The 27,765-nt window shown below is 55.7% G+C and overlaps 3 protein-coding genes and 1 non-coding gene across 5 annotated transcripts in view; all 4 read left to right on the top strand.

Moving 5' to 3' along the window:
* The first annotated feature begins 898 nt into the window (after positions 1-898).
* TRNAE-UUC (transfer RNA glutamic acid (anticodon UUC)) lies at positions 899-970 on the top strand. Its single transcript has one exon. It is a non-coding gene; the product is annotated as a tRNA-Glu (tRNA).
* A 3,361-nt stretch (positions 971-4,331) lies between these two features.
* On the top strand, positions 4,332-8,669 carry GHDC (GH3 domain containing). 2 transcript variants are annotated; one of them, XM_007447172.1, is made up of 10 exons: positions 4,332-4,422; positions 4,597-4,685; positions 4,841-5,127; positions 5,428-5,549; positions 5,704-6,205; positions 6,608-6,800; positions 6,920-6,991; positions 7,068-7,201; positions 7,529-7,614; positions 7,881-8,669. In XM_007447172.1, the coding sequence occupies exons 3-10, from the start codon at positions 4,854-4,856 to the stop codon at positions 8,097-8,099; spliced, it is 1,602 nt and encodes a 533-aa protein (XP_007447234.1). In that variant the 5' UTR covers positions 4,332-4,422; positions 4,597-4,685; positions 4,841-4,853; the 3' UTR covers positions 8,100-8,669. The 2 variants fall into 2 exon arrangements, with proteins under 2 accessions (XP_007447234.1, XP_007447235.1); XM_007447173.1 differs by having other exon boundaries at positions 4,355-4,424; positions 4,597-5,127; positions 7,881-8,377.
* Positions 8,670-10,458: 1,789 nt separating this feature from the next.
* HCRT (hypocretin neuropeptide precursor) lies at positions 10,459-11,882 on the top strand. The gene is made up of 2 exons (XM_007447171.1): positions 10,459-10,564; positions 11,396-11,882. The coding sequence occupies exons 1-2, from the start codon at positions 10,544-10,546 to the stop codon at positions 11,768-11,770; spliced, it is 396 nt and encodes a 131-aa protein (XP_007447233.1). The 5' UTR covers positions 10,459-10,543; the 3' UTR covers positions 11,771-11,882.
* A 2,413-nt stretch (positions 11,883-14,295) lies between these two features.
* KCNH4 (potassium voltage-gated channel subfamily H member 4) overlaps positions 14,296-27,765 on the top strand; it is a 16,456-nt gene continuing 2,986 nt past the window's right edge. Inside the window, exons 1-14 of the mRNA XM_007447170.1 lie at positions 14,296-14,379; positions 16,271-16,504; positions 16,825-16,971; positions 17,098-17,222; positions 18,172-18,415; positions 18,715-18,872; positions 21,542-21,749; positions 22,738-22,932; positions 23,370-23,569; positions 25,139-25,388; positions 25,922-26,166; positions 26,834-26,872; positions 27,067-27,419; positions 27,685-27,757. Coding sequence (XP_007447232.1) covers positions 14,304-14,379; positions 16,271-16,504; positions 16,825-16,971; positions 17,098-17,222; positions 18,172-18,415; positions 18,715-18,872; positions 21,542-21,749; positions 22,738-22,932; positions 23,370-23,569; positions 25,139-25,388; positions 25,922-26,166; positions 26,834-26,872; positions 27,067-27,419; positions 27,685-27,757 — 2,547 coding nt within the window. The 5' untranslated portion in view covers positions 14,296-14,303. The remainder of the gene's footprint in view (positions 14,380-16,270; positions 16,505-16,824; positions 16,972-17,097; positions 17,223-18,171; positions 18,416-18,714; positions 18,873-21,541; positions 21,750-22,737; positions 22,933-23,369; positions 23,570-25,138; positions 25,389-25,921; positions 26,167-26,833; positions 26,873-27,066; positions 27,420-27,684; positions 27,758-27,765) is intronic.

Here is a 27,765-nt window from a genome sequence, read left to right as displayed (position 1 = left end):
GGGAAAGAGACAAGGAGAGATCTGTGCAATTCACTGTCCTGCTAGGGTGACTGTGGGCATAACTCCCCCCTAAGTAGCAATATCAGAGGCTTCACACTGTGTGTGGGTGGGCAGTGGGGAGCAGATAGACTCACTAACATAATCCTGCCACTCACTAAACAAGGAAACTGGTTTACTTGGACAAGAAACAAGGAATTGCTAAACTGGTTTCCAAGGTGGCTGCACCATTTTACATGAGGGTTCTGATTTCTCTACATTCTTGCCAACACTTGTTATTTTCTGACCTTTTGATTATAGCCATCCTAGTGGAGTGTGACATGACTTGAGTCAGTTTTTATTTGCATTTCTCTGATGACTAATGGTGTCGAGCAGCTTCATCAGAAGCCCTGGAAAATTCGCAAATATATGGAAATTAGACAATACAGTCCTACATAACGAAATGAAAAAGAAAAATGAAGTAGGCACACTTATGAACTTCAAAACTTACTACAAAGCAACAGTAATCAACAAAGTGTGGCACTGGCATAAGGATAGACCTATAGATAAGTGGAATAGAATTCAGAGTCTAGAAAGAAACCAGTGTGTCTATGGTCAACAAATTTTTGATAAGGGTGCCAAGACCATTCAATGGGAAAAGAATAGTCTTTTCAACAAATAGTGCTGGGACTACTGGATAGCCACAAGTGAAAGAATGAATTTGGAACCTTACCTTACATCATATAAAAAAATTAAAAATGGATCAAACATCTAAACGTAAGAGCTAAAGCTATATAAAACTCTTAAGAAGAAAACAGAGAGCTTCATGATGTGGGATTTGGCAATGATTTCTTGGCCAAGACACCAGAAGCATAGGGAGCAGAAGATAAATTGGACTTCATCAAAATAAACTTTTGGGAATTCCCTGGTGGTCCAGTGGTTAGGACTCGGTGCTTTCATTGCAGGGGCCCAGGTTCAATCCCTGGTTGGGGAACTAAGGTCCTGCAAGCTGCGCCATGGTGCAGCCAAAAAAATAAAACATAGAAAGACTTTTATGCTTCAAAAGACACTTAACAGAGTGAAAATGCAACCCACAGAATGGGAGAAAATATTTGCAAATCGTATGTCTGATGGGGGTTAATAGCCAGAATATATAAAGAACTCCTCAACAACAACAAAAACTTTTAAATGGGAGCATGACATGAGTAGACATTTTTCCAAAGAAGATATACAGGTGGACAAGAAGCACAGGAAAAGATGCTCAGTTGTAAGGGAAATGCAAATCAAAACCACAATGAGATACCACTTCTTACCCATCAGGTTGGCTATTATAAAAAACAAAAACAGGGACTTCCCTGGTGGTACAGTGGTAAAGAATCCACCTTCCAGTGCAGGGGCGCGGGTTTGATTCCTGGTCGGGAAACTAAGGTCCCACATGCTGCGGGGCAACTAAGCCTGCATCTCAAAGAGAGAGCCCGCCTGCCGCAAACTACAGAGCCCATGCGCCCTGGAGCCCGTGGGCCACAAGTAGGGGGAGAAAACCCGCACGCCACAACTAGAGAGAAGCCCACGTGCTGCAACGAAAGATCCCGCATACTGCAACGAAGACCCGACACAGCCAAAAAAGTTAAGAAATATATTTTTTAAAGGCAGCCTTATCGAGCCATGTCAAAGATTTTAAAAAACAAAACAAAACAGAAAACAGCAACTGTGGTAGGGGATGTGGAAAAATTGGGACCCTTGTACATTGAAGGCAGGCATGTAAAATAGTGCAGCTGCTGTGAAAACAGTATGGTGGTTCCTCAAAAAATTAAACATATGAATTACCATATGATCTAGCACTTCCCCTTCTGGGAATATACCCAAAAGAATTAAAAGCAGGGATTCAAACAGATATTTGTACACCCGTCTTCATAGCAGCATTATTCATAATAGCCAAAAGGTAAAAACAGAAAAGTCCATCAATGAATGAATGGATAAATGTGGTATATACATACAACGTATATTTCCTTCCTTAAAAAGCAAGGAAATTCTGACACATGCTACAACGCGGATGAATCTTGAAGACATTATGCTAGGTGAAATAAGACAGACACAAAAGGACAAATATTGTAAGATTCCCCTTATATTAGGCACCCAGAGTAGTCAAATTCATAAAGACAGAAAATAGGATGGTGGTTGCCTGCCAAGGAATGGGGAGTTATTGGTTAATGAGTACAGAGTTTCAGTTTGGAAAGACGAAAAATTTTGGAGAGACATGGTGGTGATGGTTGCACAACAATGTGAATGTACCTAATGGCACCGAAGTGGATACTTAAATATGGTTAAAATGGTAACTCATGTATGTTTTACCACAATAAAAAAATGGATCAAAAAAAATGGATCAGAGACCTAAATGTAAGAGCTAAGATTATAAAATTATTGGAAGAAAACATAAGGGTAAATCTTCATGACCTTGGATTTGACAATGAATTCTTAGATACAACACCAAAAGCACAAACAGCAAGAGAAAAAATAGGTGGTTGGACTTCATCAGAACTAAAAATTTTGTGCTTCAAAGGACACTATCAAGAAAATGAAAAGATAACACAAAAGATGGGAGAAAATATTTGCAAATCATATATATCTGATAGGGGACTTGTATGTAAAATATATAAAGAACTCTTACAACTTAATAATAAAAAGACAAGTAGTCCAGTTAAAAAATGGGTAAAGAAGCTGAAAAGACGTTTCTCCGAAAAAGTATACAGATGGCCAATAAACACATGAAAAGATGCTCGACATCATTGGTCATCAGGAAAATGCAAAAACTGACTCAGATCACTTCACACCCCACTAAGATGACTATAATTCAAAAGGGCAGATAATAACAAGTGTTGACAAGGATGTAGAGAAACTAGGACCCTCATATACTGGTGGTGGGAATGTAAAATGGTGACGCCACTTTGGAAACCAATTTAGCAGTTCCTTAAACAGTTAAACCGTTAATACACAACGCTGACATTGACATTCCACTCAATGGAACGCAGTGAATCCCTTGCATTCCATTTTTATGCAAGAAAATATATGTCCACAGAAAAACTTGTACAGACATTCATAACAACATTTTACATAATTGTCAAAGAGTGGAAATGACCCAAGTGTCCATCAACCGATGAATGGATAAACAAATGTGATACATCCATACGATGAAACATTATTTGGCAATAATAAGGAATGAACTACTGGTACACAGTACCACATGGAAGAACCTTGAAAACGTGCTAAGTGAAAGAAGCCAGACTCAAAAGACCACATGTTGGGCTTCCCTGGTGGCGCAGTGGTTGAGAGTCCACCTGTCCTAAAAAAAAAAAAAAAAAAAAAGACCACATGTTATATGATTCCATTTACAATGAAATGTCCAGAATAGTGAAATGTATATATAGAGAGAGTAGATTTGTGGTTGCTTAGGGCTGGGGGCAGCGAGGTGGGAAGGGATTGGGAGGTGATAGCTAAAGGGCCTGGGATTGCTTCTGTGGTGATGAAAATGTTATAAAACTGACTGTTGGTGTTGCACATACCTATGAAGATACTAGAGACCACTGAATTGTATACTTTAAGAGCTCAGCTGTGAGAAGAAGAGAGACTGCAAGACGGAGAGGCAGGTGAGGGTGAAGGGAAAGGTTTCAGTGTCTGAGAGCCTGGGTCAAGGGCACAGGTGGAGAGAGGGCTTAACCACGGACAGCAGAAGAATCTCATTCTGAGCACAGCTTCTCAAGCTTCTCAGTAGGGTGGGGGAGCCGAGCTCCATCAGGCACCTTATTCCCAGTTGCAAAACTATCTCCTGCCATAAGGATGGGAGGAGTTTGTGTTTCCTTGCGATAAAGCCAATAAGCTAACACAGGTGGTGACCTCAATTACCAGGTAGTTATCTTGAGAACAGGTGTTAATGGGTTATGTCTGCCTGGCTCTGGCTTTAAAAGGGAGCGAGATTCTTTTCTCTCTGCAGTCCCAGTCCCAGATTGCCTGTGAGGCTTCACACTCTGCTTTAATGCTTATTCAATAACAAAAGTATTTTCTTCCTCTACTACCTTTGTGGAGACCAATTCTGGATTGGAAAAAATTTTTGCTTTTAAACAGTTCTCAAGTTTGCACCTGCTCCAGGATGGGGTGCACCCCACTCCCGGCTCAAGCTGATACGAGTCTGAGGACCACGATACTCTGGCCCTAACTTCCCTCCACCTGCCAGCTTGGGCCAGCTCCCGCACAGCGGCCCTTAGGCAACCTGCCCCTTTAAGAGCCCCCCCTTCCCAGCTCCTCCCTCAGGCCCGGTGGCCGGATTTCCTGGTTCAGGCCCAGCCCTTTAAAGCTGTGGCTCCATGCTTCTGGCCGGCTGTGTACTGAGGCTGTAGGGGGGTGCTGAGGGGGCCCTGGGTGCCAGGCAGAGGAACAAGTGGGCTGTGACAGGTGCATGTGGGCTTCGGGGGGGCACAGGATGCTGGGACAGGGTGGATCCTGGACAAAGCAGAGCCTCTCGGTAGTGGGCCAGACATGCCATCCGTTAAGTACCTGCTGTGTGCCAGGCACCGTGCCATGCCTTTCCTGCACTTTCTGAGGGGTGTTATTATTCCCATTTTACAGATTGGGGAAGGGAACGGAACTCAGAGCAGCTGGCTGAGTTACCCAGGGCCAGACAGCTAACGAGGGGCAGAGCCAGGATCCAAACTCAGGTCAGTGTGACCCCAAAGCCTTGATGTTCTCTCCCCCCGCATCACCCGCCTGACAGGTTTAACTTGGGGTTCCTGTGCGCGGGAGAGTGGGGGGGAGGAAATGGGTTTTCCCCCCTCCCCCCAGTGCCAGTACTTGGGGGCCTTCCTCCTGCCAGGAGCTGCTTGGAGATGCTGCTGCCGCTACTGCTGTGCCTCCTGCTGTGCCTCCTGCTGCTGCCGCTGGCCGTGCTCTGGCGGCGGTGGCCGTCCCAGGATGCCAGGCTGTCCTGGCTGGTCCATCTCCAGCACCGTGTGGCATGGGGGGCCCTGTGCTGGGCAGCCGCCTGGCAGCGGAAGAGCCTAGTGCAGAGCACGCTGCACGCGGGCCAGAGCCAGCAGCGGGCCCTGAGGCGGTGTCTGCAGGGAGCCCAGAGTCCCCACTGTCCCCTCAGGGGGAGCACAGGTGTGTTTCCCAGGGTCTGGGGAGGTGGCCCAAAGAGAAAGAAACCCCATAGGACAGTCAGATTCCAGAACCTGAAGACCTCCCTTCCCCCTTCTACTGCCAACACAGAGGGACCTGACCCAGAGACCCTACCCAGGCCCGAGATTGTTCAAGATGAATTTTCCCATCCTGGGCCCTGACAGCCCCTCTTCCCCCAGGCCTGTTCTGGGTTCCTTCCTCAGGGGCCTCACCAGTCTTACCTGAAACTCTTGGGAAACTCTGTGGCTTCATGAGGATTTTATGATGTCTTTGGGGCTACAGATATAGGCGTCTTCCAGAATCATCTCCCTCTGACCAAGGCCAGCCAGCTCCAGGAGGAAGAAAGCGGAGTGCAGCTCTTGCCTCCTATCTCAAACCAGTACCGTGGGGAGGTCTCTCTGCAGGTAAACTGGGAAGGCTGGAGCCCAACCCCACCAGAGACCCCTAACTGCAGCCAAACCCTCCCATCAGAATGGGAAACAAACAAACAAAAAGCCTGGGGCCTCAGGGTCTGGCTCAGGCCCAGGGCCAACAACACTGCCTCTTGTCTCCCTCCAGGCCACCTTGCTGGGTCTGGCAGCCCTAAAAAAGACCTGCCCAGAAGTGCTGGCTCCAGGAGGCACGGCCCGTGTGACCCCTTCCTCCCCTTGGCCCCACCCCCTCCCTTGGCCTTGGCATGCCCTGGGCCAGTTGGGCCCTGCTGGAGCCAAGGACCCTAGGGCCCTGCTGCTGGAGGCACTGAGGTCCCCGGGGCTGCGGGCTCTGGAAGCTGGCACGGCGGTCGAGCTCCTAGACGTCTTCTTGGGCCTGGAGGCCGATGGCGAAGAGCTGGCTGAGGCATTAGCTGCTGGGAACCCAGGAGCATCTCTCCCCAGACGGGCAGCTGAGCTGCGGGAGGCCCTGGAGCAGGGACCCCGAGGACTGGCCCTTCGGCTCTGGCCAAAGCTTCAGGTGGTGGTGACTCTGGATGCAGGAGGCCAGGCTGAGGCTGTGGCTGCCCTGGGGGCCTTGTGGTGCCAAGGGCTAGCCTTCTTCTCACCTGCTTATGCTGCCTCTGGAGGTCAGCAAGACTCAAGGGTAGTGAGGTGAGGGCAGGGGGCAGAGGTCACACAGCTAGCTGCCAAGTAGCAAGCCCTATATATTCATCTCACCTAATACTCCCCAACACCAGCAGCTCCATTTTACAGATGAAAAAACTGAGGCTCATAGAGGTTAAGAGACACACAAATTTACACCACACCAGCATTTAACCACAGGTCCATCACCTCCAGAACCACCGCCCCTTCCCAATTAAGACCTTAGAGGCAGAGGGCTGAGCCTGGGGGAGCCAGGAAGGGTGGAGTGGGAGGGCAGCAGTGGGATCGATGCTCAGAGGATTGGGGACTGGGATCCAGGGTGAGGGGCTATTGCCCAGCAGAAAGCAATGGTACCACCAGATGAAGAAGCCGCTTGCTCCCCACAGGGGCGGTGGGCCTGAGTCTGTGGCCAGAGCAGCCCCATGGCCTGTACCTTCTGCCCCCTGGAGGCCCCTTTATTGAGCTGCTCCCACTCAAGGAAGGAACCCGGGAAGAGGCTGCCCCCACCGTCCTACTGGCCGAAGCCCAGAAGGGCAAGGAGTACGAACTGGTGCTGACTAACCACACCAGCCTCACCAGGTGACCACCTGGCTGCCCACCCCCAGGCCACCTCAGGCCCTCTGGAACCCTGCTGAAAGCCAGGGGCATGAGCTAATGGGCCTTCGGGCCTGACCTCACCCCCACTTCCACTCTATCAGGTGCCGCCTGGGTGACGTGGTCCAGGTGGTTGGTGCCTACAATCAGTGTCCGGTCGTCAGGTTCATCTGCAGGTAAGTGACCCCCTGGGTGGCTGAGAGATCATCCTTTTGCCCTGGGTTCCTCTTCCTCCTGCTTCCTCCTCCCCAGGCTGGGCCAGACCCTGAGTGTTCGAGGCGAAGACACTGGTGAGGACGTGTTCTCTGAGGCCTTGGGCCGGGCGGTGGGGCAGTGGCCAGGGGCCAGGCTGTTGGACCATGGCTGTGTGGAGAGCAGCATTCTGGGTAAGATTCTCCACTGGCTCCTGCCTCCCGTCCTTGGCTTGACTGTCCCCCAACCCATACCCATCCTGCTGGGAGATCTCTAGGAAAGAGAAAAGAGTCAGCCTGTTTTGCTGCTCCTAACAAAAGTTCTTCCCCATATCTAACTCCCATCCCTCCTGCTGCCTCTATCCATTTTCTCTCCATTCACCCCACTCCCTGCCAAGAAACTCCTTTTCTCCCCACTGTGAACCTGGGAGTGGGGAAGAACAGGTGGGGGCAGTAGGCTTCGGCTTTGGATGCTGCCCTGTTCACAAAAGCATGTGTCCACGATGGGGGGTTTGTCTACAGATTCCTCCGAGGGTTCTGCTCCCCACTATGAGGTGTTTGTGGCACTGAAGGGGCTAAGGAACTTGTCGGAGGAAAATCGAGACAAGGTACACAAGAGACAGGGACAGGATATGACTGCATGTCCCTTTCACTCTGCATGCCCCCAGGTGCTGTGGGCACAGGGGAGAGATGGGGAGGAGGGGTGTGGGCAGGAGAACCTCCCTGGGGCTCTGGGAAGGGAGGGATGAGTCCCACAGACACGCACGTATACACACGAAACTGCTACCCACGCATTCCCTGGACACAGCCGTGCGTGCCTCACCACACACCCCCCAGCCCCACACCAGCCTCACGCAGGCCCTTCTGTTTCCAGCTTGACCACTGTCTTCAGGAAGCCTCCGCTCGCTACAAGTCCCTGCGGTTCCGGGGCAGCGTGGGCCCTGCCCGAGTCCACCTGGTGGGGTGGGGGGCCTTCAGAGAACTGCGGGCAGCCCTTGCTGCCTGCCCCTCAGCCCCCTTCCCTCCCGAGATGCCCCGGGTCCTCAAGCACAGGCACCTGGCCCAGTACCTGCAGAGGAGGGTGGTGTCCTGAGCTGAGGCCTCTGCCCGCTGCCCTGTCCACCCTCACGGGCCGCCTCGCTCTTTCCTCTGGGGCCCCTCTGGATGGGGAGCCCTTGGCCAGGGTCTTCGAGTGTCAGCTGACGGTTGCCCATCAGAGCTGCTGGGCCTTGGGGAGGCCCGACCTAGTCTGTCAGTTCTGAGGAGTGGACTTCAGGGATAGAGCAGACACCAGCAGTGCCCCATCTGGAGCCCCCCGGCCCACCCTGGAAGATCCTGGGGTTCCAGTCCATGCTGACAGTGCCTGTGTCTCTCAGCCCGTGCACCAGGCAGGCTGGAAGTGTTGGGAGTTAATGCTCTCAGGAGTGACCCTCAGTCAGCAAGGAACAGGAGCTGGTGATCACAGACCTCAGCTTCATCGTCCCTCAGTGGGACAACTCTGAAGTGTATTCTGGATTGTCTCCCTCGGAGGGTCACCACCAGTTGCCCACAGCGGTAACCCTCTCATTAACAAAGTTCTTCTTGGTTTTCCTTCTGCCCCTCCCATCCCTACTCCCTTATATGCTTTCTTGGATCACCGCCCAAATAAACCTCTTGCGCCCAGAATCTTGGCTTGGGGTCTGCTTTTGGGGAAACCAGTGGTCCCCTTCGCTCTGGTGCTGCTGCAGCCTGGGCTCCCCTCCCAGCTTCAGCTCTGGACACCGGGGCTTTCCCCACACTCCCCCTCCGGGCTGGGGCAGGCCCTGAGTGTGTGGGCCCGCAGAGCCCTCGGGGACCCCTACCACAGCCTAAGTCAACCCAGAAGACACAGAGCCCCTCGTCCTACCTCTCCCCATTCCAAGCTTTACCTAAATGCGGAGGGGCTGCTCCCCAACTCCCCTTGCCCTGGCTTAGCACGGGTTCCCTTCCTGGCCCAACACCCACAGATCACTTCCATGGGCAGGCCCTGTACTGTAAATCATAAAGAATCAGAGCAGAAAGCAGCTCCAGAGACCATCTGGCTTAACTGTCCATCTTACCAGTGGGGAAACTGAGGCTTTGTGGGGTCGTGAGGTTTGCCCAAAGCCCCGCAGCTCCTCCTAAGTACCTCGGCACCTGATCCCAATCAGCTGCCAAGCTTCAGGTTCTGCGTCTGAATTACCACTTCTAGATTCCACGCCCCACATCCAGGCCCCTGCCCCCTCCCACCTGGTCCCCACACCAGCCCACAACTCCTTCCTGCTAAAATCCTCCCACAGTGCCTCAGCGCCCGTGAGCTCAAGACCAATCAGCTTAGCCAATAAGACCCTTTGACCCACCCTGGCCTCACTTACCTGTCCAGTCACCTCTCTCTTGTAAGAGAAGTGATCTGTGGACCACACCTTACTTCCGGTGTGAAATAAGCACTGTCATGTCTAGGTCTTCGTCCCTTCTTCAGAATGCCTTCTCCCCTGACCTTACTTGATGAAACCCCCTTTTCACGCAAGGCTTTTTCAGAGGCCTTTCTCCACTGAGTTGGCCTTATTGCCGGGTCGCCTCCCCACCTGGACTTTGGAGCTCCTTGAAAACTGGGCTATATCCTATGCACACTGTCACTCCAGTGCCCAGAGCAGGGCCTGGCACGGAACTGGTGCTCAGTAGACAGTGCCCTGGATAAGACACCAGCCTAGAGATGGCATGTGTCCTTCACCCCATGGTGGCTCTCTCTTTGCTGATAGTGGGATGGGACTCCATCCCTCCTGTCCAGGCAGCCCAGCCAGGTAGGAAGGAAGCTGAGGATGTTGAAGGATCTCACCAGGTTTTGCTGCTTCCCTCCCACTGCCCAGGGTTGGCTTTCAAGTTTCTCCATCTTGGAGGCTGGTGAAAGGGACAGAGGGAAGAAGAGAGACAGAGGGGAGGGAGAGCCAGCTAAGAAAGCTTTTCCGTGGAGAAAGAAGGCCCTGGAGCCTGAAAGCCCCAGGAGCAGTGACAGGAGGACGGGGGGAGAGGCCTGTTGCCTGGCTGCCCTCTCCCCCCACACACATCCTGTGGAGAGTGGGTTTCACGACTGCCTCCTTTCCTGCCCCTAATTAGCAGCTCCCCTGACACACTGTCCCACACCAGCATCCCAGGCAAGGCCTCTTTTGTGCTCCCAGATTCCTAGGTGCAAGTCGGCCTCATTAGTGCCCGGAGACCGCCCCATCTCCAGGGAGCAGGCAGACAGACGAGGGTGGGGAGGTGACCAGGAGCACAATGATCCACCTCCAGTCTCTGAGTGCCTTGGCGACCATTCCTTGGGCCCAGCCTGGAGACGGCCCTCCTGCAGGAGGCTAATCTTAGATTTGCCATTGTCTGGCCCCACAGTGGACGCAAGTGCCCATCTCTCCCCCGCCACCCCAGAGCACTATAAACCCCAGGACCCTGGTAGCGGGTTGCAGTCGACAGCCTCAAAGCTCCTGGCTATTTGGACCACTGCAGACGACACCTTTCCCGGCTACGCCACTCTGAGCTCCAGACACCATGAATCCTCCTTCTACAAAGGTAAAGACCCAGGGACGGAGGGGTGACTCATTAGGCCAGGGGCAATGAGAGGGCCTGCTCAGGGAACTGGAAGAAAGGTTGAAGGTGTCTAGCTCTTGGCCTTTTCCCATGTCGGTTCTGAGGCAGCGGACGGGGTGGACCCTTGGCCGAGTATCTGCCTTGGCTAACATTGCATTGTGCTGTGTTCTCCTAAGAGTTCATGTTTATTGAGTCTTCACTACGTATTAGGTGCTGTTTGCACCTGTCATCTCATTTCATCCTTCCAGAAGCCCTGCACAGTAGGATTTAATACCCAGTTTACAAGTGAGGATGTTGTGCCCCCTAAGAGGGTAGGAAACTGGTCCAAAGCGACTGAGCTGTTTCCCCTGCAAGGGAGCAGGCCGACAACACAACAGCTTGGATCCTGCCAGTCCTTGATTTGCACGTGTTTGCCCACTGTGAGGGGGGAGGAGCGGATAAATAGGGCCTCTGTTTCCCTGAGCTAAGTTTCCACAAACGTCTGGGGCAGATTCAGACATGTCTGTTTTCAGGTGGAGTGGTCAGCGCTCTAATGGGTACCCAGAGGAGAGAGGGATTCATTCTGTCCAGGGGGTCTCCAAGGGCTTCCTGGAGGAGATGCTCTGCTAGGTCTTCGAGGATGAGTAGGTAAAGGAGCCAGGCACGAGCCCTTCTCCAACAGAGCCCTTCAGACAGCTCTGCGCAGAGACAGGAAAGCTAAGCGACAGCGAGGGAGGAGCACAGGCCAGGAGGGGGCGTGAAGCCAGCTGTGCAGGGCCCGGGCGTAGGGGTTGGATGCGGGCGACCCTCAGAGCCCGGTCTCCGCCTCCCCAGGTCTCCTGGGCCACCGTGACGCTGCTGCTCCTGCTGCTGTTGCTGCCGCCTGCACTGCTGTCGCCCGGGGCGGCTGCGCAGCCTCTGCCCGACTGCTGCCGTCAGAAGACTTGCTCCTGCCGCCTCTACGAGCTACTGCACGGCGCGGGCAATCACGCGGCCGGCATCCTCACGCTGGGCAAGCGGCGGCCCGGACCCCCGGGCCTCCAGGGCCGGTTGCAGCGCCTCCTGCAGGCCAGTGGCAACCACGCGGCCGGCATCCTGACCATGGGCCGCCGCGCAGGCGCAGAGTCAGCGCCGCGCCCCTGCCCCGGGCGCCGGTGTCCCGCTGAGGCCACCTCGTCTGTCGCGCCCGGGGGACGGTCCGGGGTCTGAGCCCTTGCTCAGGTCCTGTCCTGGCCCTACCCTGGCCCTGCCCTCTCCCCTCTGTCAGCCCGCCCGGTGTCAGCCCGCAGAAAAAGGGCAATAAAGAAGAGTCTCCCTCTGTTAGTGTGGCTGCTCTCTGTCCCTGTGTGGTCGCGTCCCGCCCTCCAGGGGGCGTGAGAGTCTTACTAACTATAAAGAGCCAGAAAACCTGGAGGCTCGGGAAACCTCAGCTTGGGCGTCTTTGAGCCCGAAACGCTCTCGGGCGGGGAGCTCCCAGAGCAAGGAACTGTGCAAGGCCCTGGGGTGCGGAGAGAACCGCATATGTGCGTGCTGGGAGGGGAGGATGGGGACAGACACGTCCCTCGGTGCTCTACCAGTCATTCTGTATCTCAGGGCCTTTCCGGAGAGACGCAGAGGAGAGAAAAAGCAAGCAGAGGAGCGGAATCCGGCTGGGAAGGAGGGAGCTGCGCCTGCCGAAAAGGCAGGGAATATGAGGTTCAACATAACTCTTCCAGAGAGCTGCAGCGTGGGGTAGAGAGTCTGGGGGAGGCGCTGAAGGGGAGGCGGTTAGGCTTGTGCAGCCCAGATTGTGAAGACCCTCACAAGTCGTCAGGCTTTTCACTTTATTCTGCAGGTAGCTGAGAGTCAGGAGAAGTTCTTAAGTGGAGATGCGGCAAGATCTTCCTGCAATTAACCGAACACACCTGGTACAGGTTGACTTGTGTGCACACACACACACACACACACACACACACACACACACTCCATTTACATGTTGAAGTCCTAACCCCCAGCACTTCAGAATGTAACCTTATTTGGAAATAGAGTCTTTGTGGACGTAATTAGTTAAAATGTGGTCATAACTGGAGTAGGGTGGGCCTCTAATCAAATATGATGTGTCTTTATATAAAGGGGGAATTTGGACACATGCACACAAGAAGAACCCATGTGAACATGAAGGTAGAGGTGGAGTGATGCATCTACAAGCCAAAAAATGCCAACAACCCACCGGAAGCTAGAAAACAAGCATGGAGCAAATATTCCCCCACGGCCTTAAAAAGGAACCAACCCTGCAGTCATCTTGATCTTGGACTTCTAGCCTTCAGAACTGAGCCAAAAATTTCTGTTGTTTAAGCCACCCAGCTTATGGTACTTCGTTACAGCAGCCCTAAGAAACTAACACCCAAAAGTAGAGATGTGGCACTTTTAAGCAATATAACATCCCAGATAATGCCCAGCTCAGACTCAGGGTGAGGGTGAGGAACACTGGCCTGCCCTCTCCCCAGCCCATCTTCCCTTTGTCACTGGCTTTGGCTGTCTTGTTCTGGCAAGCAGCCACCCTAAGCCACCACACTCAGCTGCCCGAGTAATTTTCTGCTTCCATAGTGAAAAAGTCCTGTGTCTGGTCTCACCTGGGTCCTTCTTGCTGCTGCACTTATTTCGTTTTGGAGAAGAATGAGAACAAAATCCACCAGCGCACCTTTGGAGATTTACAAACTGACTGCCCAGCTTGAAACTATCTTTCTCAGCCCCAAACTTGCTTCCAGCCTCTCTTCCACCTAAATGGTAGCAGAGAGAAGGAGGGTTAAATCAGCATGATAGGAAGAGGGAGAATAGGGAGACAATTGCTCTCCAACACATTGTGTGCCAAAGATATGCATTATGCTGTTAAATTCTCACAACCATACGAGGTAAAAATTATTAGCTGCATTTTACAGCTGATAGTGAGAGGCTAAGTCACACAGTAAGTAAGTGGCAGAGCTGGGATTTCTACCCGGTGGACTCCAAAGCTCTTTTCATCCACACTGCTGAGCTTAGAGGCAGAGTTCGCCAGGGTGCCCTACGCAGACCGAAGCACAGGTGAGGGTTAAGTAGTGCGTTCTAGAATTTGAGTTTCCTGCCTTCCCATCGATCCTCCACCAGCAAAACTAGCCTCTTTAACACTTGCTGTCTCACACTGGAGCTCAGGGACCTGGGGGTGCTGCGAAATACCCCAACTCCAGCAGGCGGCGCTGTGAACCAGACAAGATTCCCAGGGTGGGCGGCGCGCGGGGAAACCCGAGGGGCGGAGACACAAGGAGCAGCCCGGGAAACACGCGTGGGGGCGTGGCCACCCTGGAAGGTGGGCGTGTCTGTCATTCAAGCCCTGCCCCACCTCTTGGAGCCTCGGCTCCGGGTGGGCGTGTCCCGAATTCTCTGAGGGAGAGACACGCGTGGGCCGCTCCCCACCGGGAGGAGAGCAGCAGAGAGGGGTGAGGGTGCCTCTGGTGGCCCCTCCCCGTGCGGGGCCACGTGGCGGGCGCGGGCCGAGCCCGGGGGAAAGAACCTGGCCCGTCGGGAGGTGGGGGGGGGAACCGAGGCGGCGCCGAGACGAGCGGAGAGCTGCTGGATTCGGAGCAGAGAGGCGGCGGCGGCGCCGAGAGGGAGGGGAGGAGGCAGGCGGGCGCATGGGGCGCCCCGGCCTCGCCGGCAGCGCGCCCCCTCCGGCCCGGCCGCGCTGAACGCCCCCCGGCGCCGCGCCTCGAGCCCGCGCCCCGAGGCCATGCCGGTCATGAAGGGGTTACTGGCCCCGCAGAACACCTTCCTGGACACCATCGCCACCCGCTTCGACGGCACGCGTGAGTGGGCCGGAGGCTGGGGCTGGGGGTTCGAGCTAGGGGTCAAGTCTCCTTCGGCGCTGGCGCGGGTCTCCTGGATATGGTGAGAGAGACCCGAGGGGAGGAGAGAGAGTGGAGTTGAGGGTCTAGGAACTCCCAGAGCCAAGCCGCGGTAAAGGAACAGGACTGGGGGCACCCTGGGAGGGGAGGCGGGCGAGGGCCAAGAGTGTGTGGGGGGCCAAGGTTGGGGTTGTGTGACTGGAAGCAGGAAAGGCTCTTTGTGCGGCAAAGCGGAGCAGAGTCCTTGGGAGCCGCCCACTCTCGGGCTGAGCGCTGCTGGAGGCGTGTGAGGGGGTATCCAAGACGCGGAGGTGGGACGAAATGGGCAGACGCTCTGGGGTCTACTCCCAGACGACTCCAGCATCCACATCCCTCGGAAGAAAAGAGAGAGAAAAGATCAGACTTCGGCAGGACCTAGCTTGGATTGAGGTCGGGCGCCCCGGAGCCGTAGAGCTTCTGTGTCTGAGGGAGGTGAGGCAGGAAGAAGGGGGTGGTCTGTGTGACACAGGGAACTGCCTACACCCCCATCCCAGCTTGGGTTCCAGGTTCAGCACCTTGGACAGCCACAATCCTCCTTACCCGCCTCTTCTCCCGCCGTTCCCTTTTCCTACTTTGGTACTGAGAGATCTCCCCTTGTCCCCCTTGGGACACCCTGGCTGGGATCTGGCAGGTGGGGGGGAGCGGTACCTGAGGGCGGAAACCGAGCCGCCGGGGCCCTACCCGCCTCCCCACCCCGCCCCCACACACACCTCCCTTGTTTCCATAGCGCCCATCACCCAGGCAACAGGCCTGGGATGGAAGAAGGAGGCTGCTTGCCCAGGGCCCAGCGCCTCCCAGGCTTCTGCAGTATCCCCATCAGCCGCTCCACCCCCAGACACTCAGCCCTCCTAGGGCCCCAGGACTGGTTGTGTCTCAGGTCCCTTCCCTCAGCTGAGACTGTCCCTAGATGGCCCACAGAGCCCCCCTGAGGCCTCCCGCCCATTGGAGCTGGAGGGAGCCAGCTCAGGTTCTGTTGCTGGGGTTGCTGGAGCCACACCTTCATTGCTCAAGCCTGTCAGACTTTGAGCACTGGGACAGACCCTCTGAAATTAGCTAAGGGATGCTAAAAAGAGGACCTTTCCTGAAAGGCAGGGAATAAGGATGCTACTCATCACTGTCTTTTTCCCCCAACAAAGGAGGTTTGTGAGTTTGGATAATCTCTGCCTTTGCGTCTCCAATCAATAAAATGGGCATGATATCACCAGAATCTCTGCTCTGTTCACTCACTAATAGGATGATAGGATAGTGGCTATGGATGTGCTTTGAAAGCTGGGCGAATGTGGGGCATCATTTCACCTTCTCAGTGTAACACTTACTATGTGCCAGGATTTGTTCTTCCCAGGTAACTCATGTAACTCTCACACCAACCATGCAAGGAAGATATATTATCCCCCACTTTTCAGATAAGGAAGCTGAGTCACAGAAGAGTTCATTAACTTGCCCAAGGTTACACAGTCAGTAAGTGGCAGAGGAGGGTGCTGGAGCCCATGCCCTTACCATGCTGTGCTGCCTCCTACAGTAACAGCTCACCAGCTTGAAGGCAGGAGGATGAACCTCATGACCTCTGGGGGTTCCTTTTCCAACCCCCTAGAAGCCCCTCTCCCAATTCTCCCACCCTTAAGTCCTTGTCCTTTTGCTCTATCTCTTCTTACTCTCATTCCAGAATATCCCAAAGGGGATCCAGGAATCACATGGGAGCCTGGGAAGCTTCTGGCTCTGGGATCTCTGACCACAGCTTGGGGGAGGTATGGCCCACCTGGAAGCTGAGCTCTCCTCCTGGCCTTGACCTGACCTTGACCTCTTCTTCCCACAGACGGCAACTTCCTGCTGGCCAACACACAGGGCCCACGGGGCTTTCCCATCGTCTACTGCTCCGACGGCTTCTGTGAACTCACAGGCTACGGCCGCACTGAGGTCATGCAGAAAACCTGCAACTGCCGTTTCCTCTACGGTCCAGAGACCAGTGAGCCAGCCCTGCAGAGGCTGCACAAGGCCCTGGAGGGCCATCAGGAGCACCGGGCTGAAATCTGCTTCTACCGAAAGGATGGTGAGGGGGCCTGGCCTGCCCTGCAGTCCTGCCCAGACCACAGGCCTTAGCCAGAGTCCACTTGGCACAGTGGAAGCCTGGGTGCTGGTCCCCACACTGCCACAAGCTGACTGTGTGACACTGAGTGCATCCCTGACCCTCTCTGGGCCGTGGTTCTCCCATCAGGAAGGTGAAGGAGATAGCTGACATAATCTCTGGGCTTCTTTCCAGCACTAAACCTTGGCCAAGCCCTTTGACTATGCCCAGGAACCAAGGGGGATGAGAAAGAAAGAGATGCCATGGGCTGCTCACCCTCTTCCTCCATCTCTCCACACCTACAGGCTCAGCTTTTTGGTGCCTCCTGGACATGATGCCCATCAAGAATGAGATGGGGGAGGTTGTACTTTTCCTCTTTTCCTTCAAGGACATCACTCAGAGTGGAGGCCCAGGACTTGGCCCCCCGGGAGGCCACAGCGACAGTAATCATGGTAACTGCAAGTCTGGTGAGAAGGCATGAATGATCAGAAGTCCTTGCCCAGGGTCACAGAAGACCTCTCCCTACTCAGCCTCATGGGATGCACCCCCACTTATCTCCGTACCCTTCTTCCCAACAGAAAACTCCCTTGGCAGGAGGGGAGCCAGCTCGAGACTTCGATGCACCAGGAGGCAGAGCCATACTGTCCTACACCGACTGACTGGCCACTTTGGCCGCCGGGGCCAGGGAGGCATGAAAACCAATGTGAGTCCTGTCTCCACCCCAGCATCTTCCAGCCGTGTTTCTTTTTTTTTTTTTTTTGGGGGGGGGGTTCGCAGTACGCGGGCCTCTCACTGTTGTGGCCTCTCCCAGTGCGGAGCACAGGCTTTCCCAGGCCGGGGCACGAACCCGTGTCCCCTGCATCGGCAGGCGGACTCTCAACCACTGTGCCACGAGGGAAGCCCTCCAGCCGTGTTTCTGAGGCACCCTTGTTACTGTGTCCCTGTTTCTCTGTCTGTTTGATCTCCCTCCAGAGGCTTTTTCCTCTGTCTGTCCATTTCTCATGTATGGTTCTCTGCTCTATCCCATGTTCCCCCACATCTCCTTCCATCCCCATCTCCCTTGCTTCCTTGTGATTGCCAATACCCTGCTCTGATGATGTCACAAGGGGGACACGGAATCACTAACTGTGGTTCCAGGGAGAAAGCCCTCACTGGGGGCCTGGCATCTAGCCCTGTGTACCACTCCTAGGACCCTGATGAAGCCATGGGTCTCCAACCGTCTGTGCAGTGTGTTACGGCTACAGCGAATGGGGTGCACCATGCCATCCTCCCCTCATCCCTGGGGTATACCCATCCTCCACTGCACCCCTAGAACCCAAGAGGAACTTGAAGGAGAAGCTAGTGACCTCTCAAGCCAGGGCTTGTCCCTGATTTGTCATAATCACCTTCTCAAGCAAGGTGAAGGTCAAGCCTTAGAAATACCTACCCCCACAAAAAACATGATTGATTCAAAAGGGGGCCTGAGCAGTAAGTTGGCAGAGGAAGGAGGTGTCAGGTGCCAGCCCTGACCCCCTCTCCTGCATGTTCTAGCTCCTCTCGTGGTCACGCCTGCAGTGCCCACTCTCCCCTTCCCCACTCCTTACCTCTCCCTCCCCCCAGCCTTGGCTCCTCTTTCCCCCAAGTGTCCCCAACCGCCACCCCTCTCCCCTTAGAACGTGTTTGAGCCAAAGCCATCAGTGCCCGAATACAAGGTGGCCTCCGTGGGGGGGTCCCGCTGCCTCCTCCTCCACTACAGCGTGCCCAAGGCCATCTGGGATGGCCTCATCCTCCTCGCCACCTTCTACGTTGCGGTCACCGTCCCCTACAATGTCTGCTTCTCGGATGATGACGACACCCCCATCACTTCCCGACACACCCTTGTCAGTGACATCGCCGTGGAGATGCTCTTCATCTTCGGTTAGACGCTCTGCCCCACGTACCCTGGCTGGTGGGCTGGAGGGACCCACTCATCCAAGCCTCGCTCCATCCTGGGCCTGCAGGACCCAGGCAGTCAGAGCCTACCCATTTCTGGGTCTTTTAGTCCTCATGGTCCGTGAGCCCTGACCCCTGACCCCTGGAGACTTCAGCCTTTAGACCTCTCCTCCCTAAGGACCAGCCTGAAGCCCAATGCATCTTCCCCATTCCTGCGTCCACCTCCATTCTGAGTCTCTTGCCCTTGGCCAAGGCCCCCTAGTAACAGCCTCTTGCACCCCCAGATATCATTCTGAACTTCCGCACCACCTATGTGTCCCAGTCCGGCCAAGTGGTCTCTGCTCCTCGTTCCATTGGCCTCCACTATCTGGCCACCTGGTTCTTTGTTGACCTTATTGCTGCTCTGCCTTTTGACCTGCTTTATGTCTTCAACATCACCGTGGTAAGTGATCCCTGTCCCACCTTGCAGCCTAGCTGCCCAACTTCAGCACAGCATCTCCCATTAAGGGACCCACCTCAGTCCCAGACTCAGTCATCTGCGAATATTTGTCAGGCATCTGTGATGGGCAGAGCCCTGCGCTAGAAGCTGAGAAGGGTCCGAGAGGGTCTGTGCTCTTGGGGAGCTCAGCTCACAGTCTCTGAGGGAAGCTGCGACAAATGAAAAGCTAAGTAGGGCTACCAAGGCGGCATTGGTCTGAAGCCAAATGAGTGGCACTTTTCACATTTCTATTTAACAAACAAAGGATGAGCATTTAGCTGTCTGCAAAGCACTGTGTGTGGCATGGTCACTGTGGAGAAAAGTGGTAAGAATCCAGCCTCTTGGTAGCTAAGCTGGTGGGAACAGCAGGAACAGAAGAGCTGAATGGAGTGCAAGATGGGACCAAGGTATTGCTGCGTGGGGGCTGGGCACGGAGCTAGCCAACCTTGGAGTTCCAGGCTGGAACGTGGGCTCCTGCAAAAATGATCTGAAATCTGGCCAGTGCCTAGGAAGCCAAAGCATGGCAGTTGGGCAGAGGCTAGGGTGGTCTGGGAAGGGTTCCTGTGGGAGGAGGTGAGAGCAGAGCTAGACCTTAGACAGATTAGGACCTGGCTGGCAGGAGACAAGAAGAGGGAGCATAGTAAGCCAGGACAGGGAGCTAGAGGCTGCGGAGTGGATTTGGAGGCGGAGAGTCCCAGGACCTGCATCCTCCCAGATCCCTGGGGACTGCCTGGAGGCGCCCTAGGTGGTCAGCTCTGAACCCAGCTGGCAGATACTAGGTCTTCTCTGGCCCAGGGAGAGGGAGTCCCACCCTGTGTCCCCAGACCCCCTTGGTTGCTGAGTGGGGAGGTGGGGAGCAGTTTCTCTGTGTGCTCCTCTCCCTGCCACCCTCAGCTATAGCGGGAAACCACCTACACGCAGCCGGATTTAACTAGCCGCCAACGGGCTGTGGGCCTCTTCTCCTGGCTGTGTACACGTGTGTGCACGCTCCCACACACGTGCATGTGGGTGTGTCTGCCCTGAGGCTCCAGCCATTCCAAGCAGGGCTCCCCACCCCTCCCCTGAGTGCACCCCCCGCCCCCCGGGTTTTGTGCCCACCAGGCAGTTCCCCCTCCTCTGGTACTTTCAGGACCACTTTACAGTTTACTAAGTTCTTTCACACATCATCACATATGAACTTCATAGTAACCCTTCAGGGCCGATTCTCATATCTCTCTTTCTCAGAGGCAGATGCAGAGGCTCTGAGAGGTTGAGTGGCTTGTTGAAGGTCACACAGCTAGCCGTGGCAGGCAGGAGACTGGAACCAGGTCTCTAGACTCCTGGTCTGGTATTCTTTCCAGCATGCTACCCTGCTTCCCGGGAAACCAGGGTACCTGAGCGGATGGCCTGGCATGAGGGGAGAGGAGGAGCAATGTGGGGCTGGAGCGAGGCCGAGCAAAGACAGAGGATAAGTAGGCACCGGCAGAGCTGTGGACTTGAAGGAGCCAGGCCTGAGACATTCTGGTCCAAGGAGAATGAGAGGAGGTCCCCAAGGGAGCGGGGCCCAGGGGCAGGTGACAAAGGGAAGCCTTGAAGAACTCAAGGTTGGAGTCAGGAGCTCTGGAAGCTGGGGGCAGGCATTAAGCCCTGGAGAGGGTCCATGTGGGGGAATCAAAGCCACCTCCTCTCCAACTCCCTTGCCTAAAATTAGAGAAAATGGCAGGCAGTGACTCAGGAGCTGTGTGGGGCCAGGGCTATGGGGGATGCTCCTGGAGGCCCCTGAAAGGACAGTGAAGGGCCTTCATACCGAGATCCCCAGACGCTGCCCCAGAGCCCCCAGCCCTAGCCCCTAAGCTGCCCCACCCAGAGTAGCAAGAAGATAAGCCCCCACCTGCTCATCATCTAAGACTGGAAGGCTAATCAAAGCACAACGAAAACAGAGTGGTAACGTTAGCTAACGTTTATGGGACCCTTGCTAGGTGCCACTAGCTCCATCAACCCTCACTGAACCCCACGAGGGCTGAGACCTCACAGCCCAAGCACCCTCATCCCTGCTCTCCTTCCCTCAACATTTCGGTGTGACCCTCTCATCTGCAGCTGACCCACAAGGGGCGAGGTCCCTAAACCTTCCCCTGTCCACAGCTGATTGTACCTAGGACACTGGGGACTTTGAGCACGGGCCAGAGATCTTTCTGTCTGTTGCCCCGCTTCTGACCCAGACTTGCCCTTTCACCAGCTGAGGTGCTAAGAGGCAGTAGAGCACGAAACGGACTTTGGTGTCGTCTCAGATTTGAGTCTCAGCTCCATCATTTCCTTGGTCTGTGACCTTGAGCAAGTAAGTAGTAGCCTCTCTGAGCCTTAGTTTACTCCTCTGCAATCTGAGAATGATGATGATAATTGGACTGAAGGCATACTTTTTAAATGAGGATTACAAATACTTAGCCCAGTGCCTGACACGCGTAATACTTACTGTTAGCCATTATTAGTTTCAGTGTTATCCTCTCCCCCCTGCATTTCCTGGTCACCTTCTCAGCACAGCAGGGATACTCTTCCTGGGGCAGCTTCCCCTAGCTCCGGGGCATCTGGTGGCAAGGCGCTGGCAAGGGACGTGGGGGGCTGGCTGACAGTCTCCCCCACCGCACTCGCTCCCGCAGACGTCGCTGGTGCACCTCTTGAAGACAGTGCGGCTGCTGCGGCTGCTACGGCTGCTGCAGAAGCTGGAGCGGTACTCGCAGTGCAGCGCCGTGGTTCTCACGCTGCTCATGTCCATCTTTGCGCTCCTTGCCCACTGGATGGCCTGCGTCTGGTATGTCGTCGGGCGCCGGGAGATGGAGGCCAACGACCCGCTGCTCTGGGACATCGGTGAGCCATTGACCCCAGGCTTTCACTGACCACCCATCCACCTTCCCTGTCCACGCAGGCCCCCAAGCTGGCACCTCCACCAGGATCCCCACCCCTACCCCACATTCCTACACTCATCCGATAAACATGCATGAGCTCCTTGCTGGATCAGGCTTGGGAATACTGATTTGAAGCCATGGGCTCTGCCTTGGGGGGACTCACAGCATAGCAGGGGTGCAAGACCAGTGACAGGCAATCAAAATACAGTATGGGAAACACTCTGAAGGCGGGGAGGTGTTTTGGGCAGAGGCTAAGTACCCCTGACAGGACTCATCTGGTGGCTCCCCACTGCCCTCAAAGTAAAGTCCACACTCAGCCCACACCGTACATGGGCCTGCAGCCCTCTCTACCCCTACCTGACTTCCCTTCCTCCCAGGCCCCCTCTGCTGCTGCCACCCTGGCCTCCCTCCAGCACCCAGGATGTACTGCTTTCTCACTTTGGGCCTTGAATGTGTTTTCCTCTCTGGAATCCTCTCTCTTTCGTCTTCCCTCCTTTCTTCCTAAGCCACTTTTCTATCTTTGTTGTCTCAACTAAAATGCTCTATCTTAAGGGAGCCCTTCAGGAACCATACCCCCCACCAAACTGGGTTGACTCTCCCTAACCCATTATGATTCCCGAAGACACTTCTTTTTAGGTAGCTGCTTTCCACCTGTAATGATTTATTTCATGTCTTTCCCTTCCAGACTGTAAGTTCCACCAGTGCAGGGAGCATGTTTGGGTCAAGTCCCAGCACCCTGGGACACAGGAAGCCCTTAATAAACTATTAGGGGCTGGAAGGGTCCCCTAAACAGTCAGCCGTGTAGGGGGTTAGTAGCCTTGACCGGCACCTGTAACCACTTCACCGTGGGGTGGCCCTGGCACGGGCTGCTCCTCGCGGTTCTTGTGCAGACCTCCTCTCGCCTCTGTAAATACTCGACCAAGGTCAAGTGAAGGCCCCCCCCCCCCCAGGCTGGTTGCATGAGCTGGGCAAGCGGCTGGAGGCGCCCTATGTCAACGGCTCAGCGGGCGGCCCGTCGCGGCGCAGCGCCTACATCGCTGCTCTCTACTTCACGCTGAGCAGCCTCACGAGCGTGGGCTTCGGCAACGTGTGCGCCAACACCGACGCCGAGAAGGTCTTCTCCATCTGCACGATGCTCATAGGCGGTGAGGCCGGGCCTGCCAAGCCCCCGGGGTGGCCCTGCTAAGCCCAGCGTGCGGGTGGGGAAACTGAGGCCCAGGGAAGGCGAGGTGTCCACCCACGACCAGACACTCGTGCATTTATTCATAGGTGTTTGCTCAGCACCTGCTCCGTGCTGGCCCTGGGGGGATGCCAGAAACAGGAGGGTCTCTTGCAAAAGGAATGGGAAGCCCAAGTTCATGACTTCGTGGGGCGGGTGGGCGGGCATGAGAGGAGCATCGAGTCTGACCCCTCTCAGGACCACCCTCTGTTCCCGGCCCCAACCCAGCACCTAGGCACGCAGGAGCCCACTGGTTCACCTGCCCCTCCCCCAGGAATCCAGAGACCCATCCAGGGCAGGGGGAATTGTGGGGGGAGGAGGCCGGAGGGGTGGCCGCCCCTGACTGCCTGCTGTGTGCCGCAGCGCTGATGCACGCAGTGGTGTTCGGGAACGTGACGGCCATCATCCAGCGCATGTACTCGCGCCGCTCCCTCTACCACAGCCGCATGAAGGACCTCAAGGACTTCATCCGCGTGCACCGCCTGCCCCGGCCGCTCAAGCAGCGCATGCTCGAGTACTTCCAGACCACGTGGACAGTCAACAGCGGCATCGACGCCAACGAGGTAGTGCGTGGGGCTCCCGGTGGTACCCAGCGCGTGGAGGTAAAGTGGGAAAGGGGTCGCTGCCTCTCAGCGTTTGGGATGGAGGCAAATGGGGTGCAGGGAGACGAGGTGCTGTTCACAAGGGCACATACCCACCGGAATCCATATGCCTTTCCCTCTACACATGGCTAATGCCATGCTCCCTTCAGCCACCATTTTCGAGCACCTGCTTCCGGACAGTCTCTGTGCTGGACACAGGGGGTTGGGGAACGATTACCCCCAGCCCTTGACCTCAGGAAGGCACCAGTCTGGTGAGGGAGGCAGACCAGTAAACAAATAGTTACGCTGTGAATGGGACTGTACTGGAGGGACTTGGTGCAGTGGGTCCCTAGAGGAGGCAGGGGAGGCGTCACAGAAGAGGGGACATCGTGAAGGACAAGAAAAAAATTGGCCTGGGGCCAGAAGGCCATTCCAGGCAGTAAGAGCAGTAGGAACACAGGTCTGGAAAGATTGACGCAAAAGAGCAGGGTGAACCGAAAATAGTTCAGTGAGCCTTCAGGAAAGGGTGTGTGAGCGTTGTGGCAGGATGAGGGACAGAGGAGTGAAGAGACCAGGCTGGGGAGGTGGGCAGGCCCAGCTCATGGATGGCCTTGGATTTAGATTTTATCCTGCCACATTTTTAGGCTGGGGAGTGGCCTGCAGATCCAGGAGGTATTTCTGAGAGCAGGAGCCTTGGGACTTGGTGATGCGCTGGTTGCAGTAAAGGAGCTCAAAGTGATTCCTAGGTTTCTTGGCCAAGGGTGGATGGAGGCATTACAGGAGGAAGATTGGACTTAGGGGTGAAAGTGAGAGTCCAGGGTTGGGCCATGATGAGGGTGTGGTGCCTGTGGGGTATCCAGGTGGAGGTTGCCCCGTGGGTAGTTGAAAATACAGGTCTGGACCCAGAGATAGGGCTCCGGGCTCACGGGGAGGTAGAAGTCCTGGCTGGTTGCCATGATGCAGGGAGAGTGTGGACAGTGAGAAAACAGCTGAGGAAGAGGAGCCTGGGGAAGAAAGGGGGACAAGAGGGAGAGGTAAGCAAGCCAGAGTGGCTGAGGGGCTCCATAAGACGAGGATGGAACCAAACCATGAAAATTAAGTTTGGCTCCTGGGAGGTCATTGGTAAAATTCAAGGTCTGGTGTAACCCTACATTTTACAGATGGGGATACTGAGGCCCAGAGAGAGGAAATGGGTTGCCCAAAGTCCACAGGGATTTATGCAGAGCTGATTTCTAGTCTCCTGACTTCCAGCTGAAGGCTGACCCACCAGGGATGGTCCTTGCATACGTGGGGTTGAGTAACCAGGATGGGTGAGTGACCAGTGTGTGTAGCTATGAGCAGTGGACAGACAGGAGAAGACCTAGGCTCTGCCCCGGGACTTGGGTTGTGAGGTCCACACACAAGTCAAATTGAGGTGAGACACACAGAAGTCTTCCTGAAGCTCAGAAATGGGTAACTTGAGCTCTGTCCTTGGAGACAGCTCAGCACATCTGTAGAGCTCAAGTAGCCGCTTCAGGGGGATGGCCAGAATGACTTCTGCCCCTTATGCAGTTACTGCGTGACTTCCCAGACGAGCTGAGAGCTGACATTGCTTTGCACCTGAATCGGGACATCCTGCAGCTGCCGCTGTTTGGAGCAGCGAGCAGGGGCTGCCTGCGGGCCCTCTCCCTGCACATCAAGACTTCGTTCTGTGCTCCGGGCGAGTACCTGTTGCGCCGCGGGGACGCCCTGCAGGCGCACTACTATGTGTGCTCCGGCTCGCTGGAGGTGCTCCGGGACAACATGGTGCTGGCCATCCTGGGTGAGGATCCCACCACCACCCTCTGCCTACCCCAAAACCTTCCCGCAGAGGCCTTGGGAGTGGCCAGGAATCTAGGGACTGGGTACTCTCTCTTGGTCCCAGCATCCTACCACCATCCCCTTTAGACCATACCCCTTGGGCTCTCCCCTACTCCCACTGGCCATCCCTGAACCCATCAACCCTTCCCCAGTGACTGTTTCCCATTGCACCATCTCCCAATTCCACTGACCCTTTTCCATCAACCCTCGACTCCATTGACCTCTACCCTTTAACTGACCCTTCTGGCCATTCTTTATTGATCATCCAATTCCATCGATCATTTCTCCAGCTTTACTGACATTCCCAATTGACTGTCTCCCAACTTCACCAGTCATTCTCCACTGACCTTCTGCTGACTCCATTATTTCCACCAATCCCATCGATTGACCCCCCCCCCTTCAGCCATCCTTCAAACACATTGACCATCTCTCATATCCACTAATATCCTCTTGGTCCCTCTGCCCCAGCTGACTGTCCCCATCTCTCACCCACAGGAAAAGGAGACCTGATTGGGGCAGATATCCCTGAGCCAGGGCAGGAGCCTGGGTCAGGCACAGCTCCAAGCTGCGTGCTGAAGACCAGCGCCGACGTGAAGGCACTGACCTACTGTGGCCTGCAGCAACTGAGCAGCCGAGGGCTGGCTGAAGTCCTGAGGCTCTATCCTGAGTACGGGGCTGCCTTCAGGGCTGGCCTGCCCCGGGACCTCACCTTCAACCTGCGCCAGGGCTCTGACACCAATGTACGTAGACTCTCTATGGCCTCCACCTCCTCCGAGGTCGCCTCCTTCAAAGTAGACCACCCCCCAGCCCCAGAGAGAGCCTCACGAATTCCTTCCACCCTGAAAACATCACCTCTCAACTCCAGCCACCCCCTTCCATTGCCCCTTCCATGCTTAACATCTTCCAACCCGCTGACCCTACTCCATTGGCCATTATCCAACCCCATGGACCATTGCTCACCACGTGTACTTCCAACTCTACTGACCCACCTCCTGTTGGCCCCGCCTCCGCCTCACTTCAGACTCCTCGAAGGACCCCCCCCCACTTCGTGTGCTTCTCCTGCAGCAGTCCCCTCCCCCTCTGGACTGGGCCTCCTCCCCTGGGGCTTCCTCTTCTCCGCTCACCAAATGTATCCTGGGCCCGTCTTGGTTTAGGCTCTGGGCCAAGTCTGTAGTTTACACCTTAGACCTTGGTCTTTTACTGCTTTTCAGATTTATGTTGCCACTCAGGATTTCTCTGAGTCAGAGTTGGGGTTATCTCTGACTCAATTCCACAAAAAGGCCCCACATTCTCAAACCCCACGACACTGATGGGTGAGACTAGGAGGTGGTGCACCGGGGGAGCTGGGAGGTGTGAGTCAGCCTGAACCCCGCCCCCCCCGCCCCCCCCCCCCCCGTGTTCCTGCAGGGCCTCTGCCGCTTCTCCAGATCCCCTCGCCTCTCCCAGGTAACGCACCCTTCCTGGGTGGGGTTGAGGTTGCATGGGAGAAGACGGGAGTGGGGGGCACCTTTCCTTGGCTGCTGTGCTCCAGGGTGAAGGGAGAGGGGCTGGAGAGCGGCAACCGCCAGTGAAGGCTATTGCTTACTGAAGGCGCCTGTTGGTCACGGCCCTGTGACATCAGCTGCCCCCTCTGCCCACAGCCCTGCTCGGAAAGCCTGGGCTCCTCCTCAGACAAGACCCAGCCATCCGTCACAGAGGCTGAGGCTGGGGCCGAGCCTGGAGGTGGTCCCAGGCCCCGGCGGGCCCTCCTGCTGCCCAACCTCAGCCCAGCACGGCCCCGGGGCTCCCTGGTCAGCCTTTTGGGGGAGGAGCTGCCCCCATTCTCAGCCCTTGTCTCCTCTCCTTCCTTGTCCCCAACCCCTTCCCCTGCCCTGGCTGGCCGGGGCCACAGCCCCTCCCCTCATGGCCTCCCCAGGGGCTCTGCTGCCTGGAAGCCCCCCCAGCTTCTCATTTCCCCACTGGGAACCTTTGGACCTCCGGACCTCAGTCCCCGGTGAGACGCCAGCCTCCCCTGCCTTCCCTGTACCCCTGCTGGCTTCCAGAACCTTCTTTGGGCTCCGTCCCCAGCATTCTGACCAGTGCTCCTCCCCACGTGCCCACCCCGCCCTACCTGATCCACCACAGCTTGCAACCCCACTCCTCTTTGACGGCTGCTCCTCCCCAGCTCCCTGGCACCGCAGCCCCTTTCACCCTCTGCCTGCTGTGCTCTGGCCCTTACCCTCTCCCTGTGGGACTGATGACCACTGCCTCCGTCCCAGGATAGTGGATGGCATTGAGGACTCTGGCAGCACAGCAGAGGCCCCTACGTTCCGGGTTAGCAGGAGGGCCGAGGCCCCCAG

This window comes from Lipotes vexillifer, unplaced genomic scaffold (genome assembly GCF_000442215.2).
Source record: "Lipotes vexillifer unplaced genomic scaffold, Lipotes_vexillifer_v1.1 scaffold541, whole genome shotgun sequence".
NCBI classification, from domain to species: Eukaryota; Metazoa; Chordata; class Mammalia; order Artiodactyla; family Lipotidae; genus Lipotes; species Lipotes vexillifer.
Note: the sequence above shows the minus strand (reverse complement) of the source record. Positions and strands in the feature narration are given on the sequence as shown.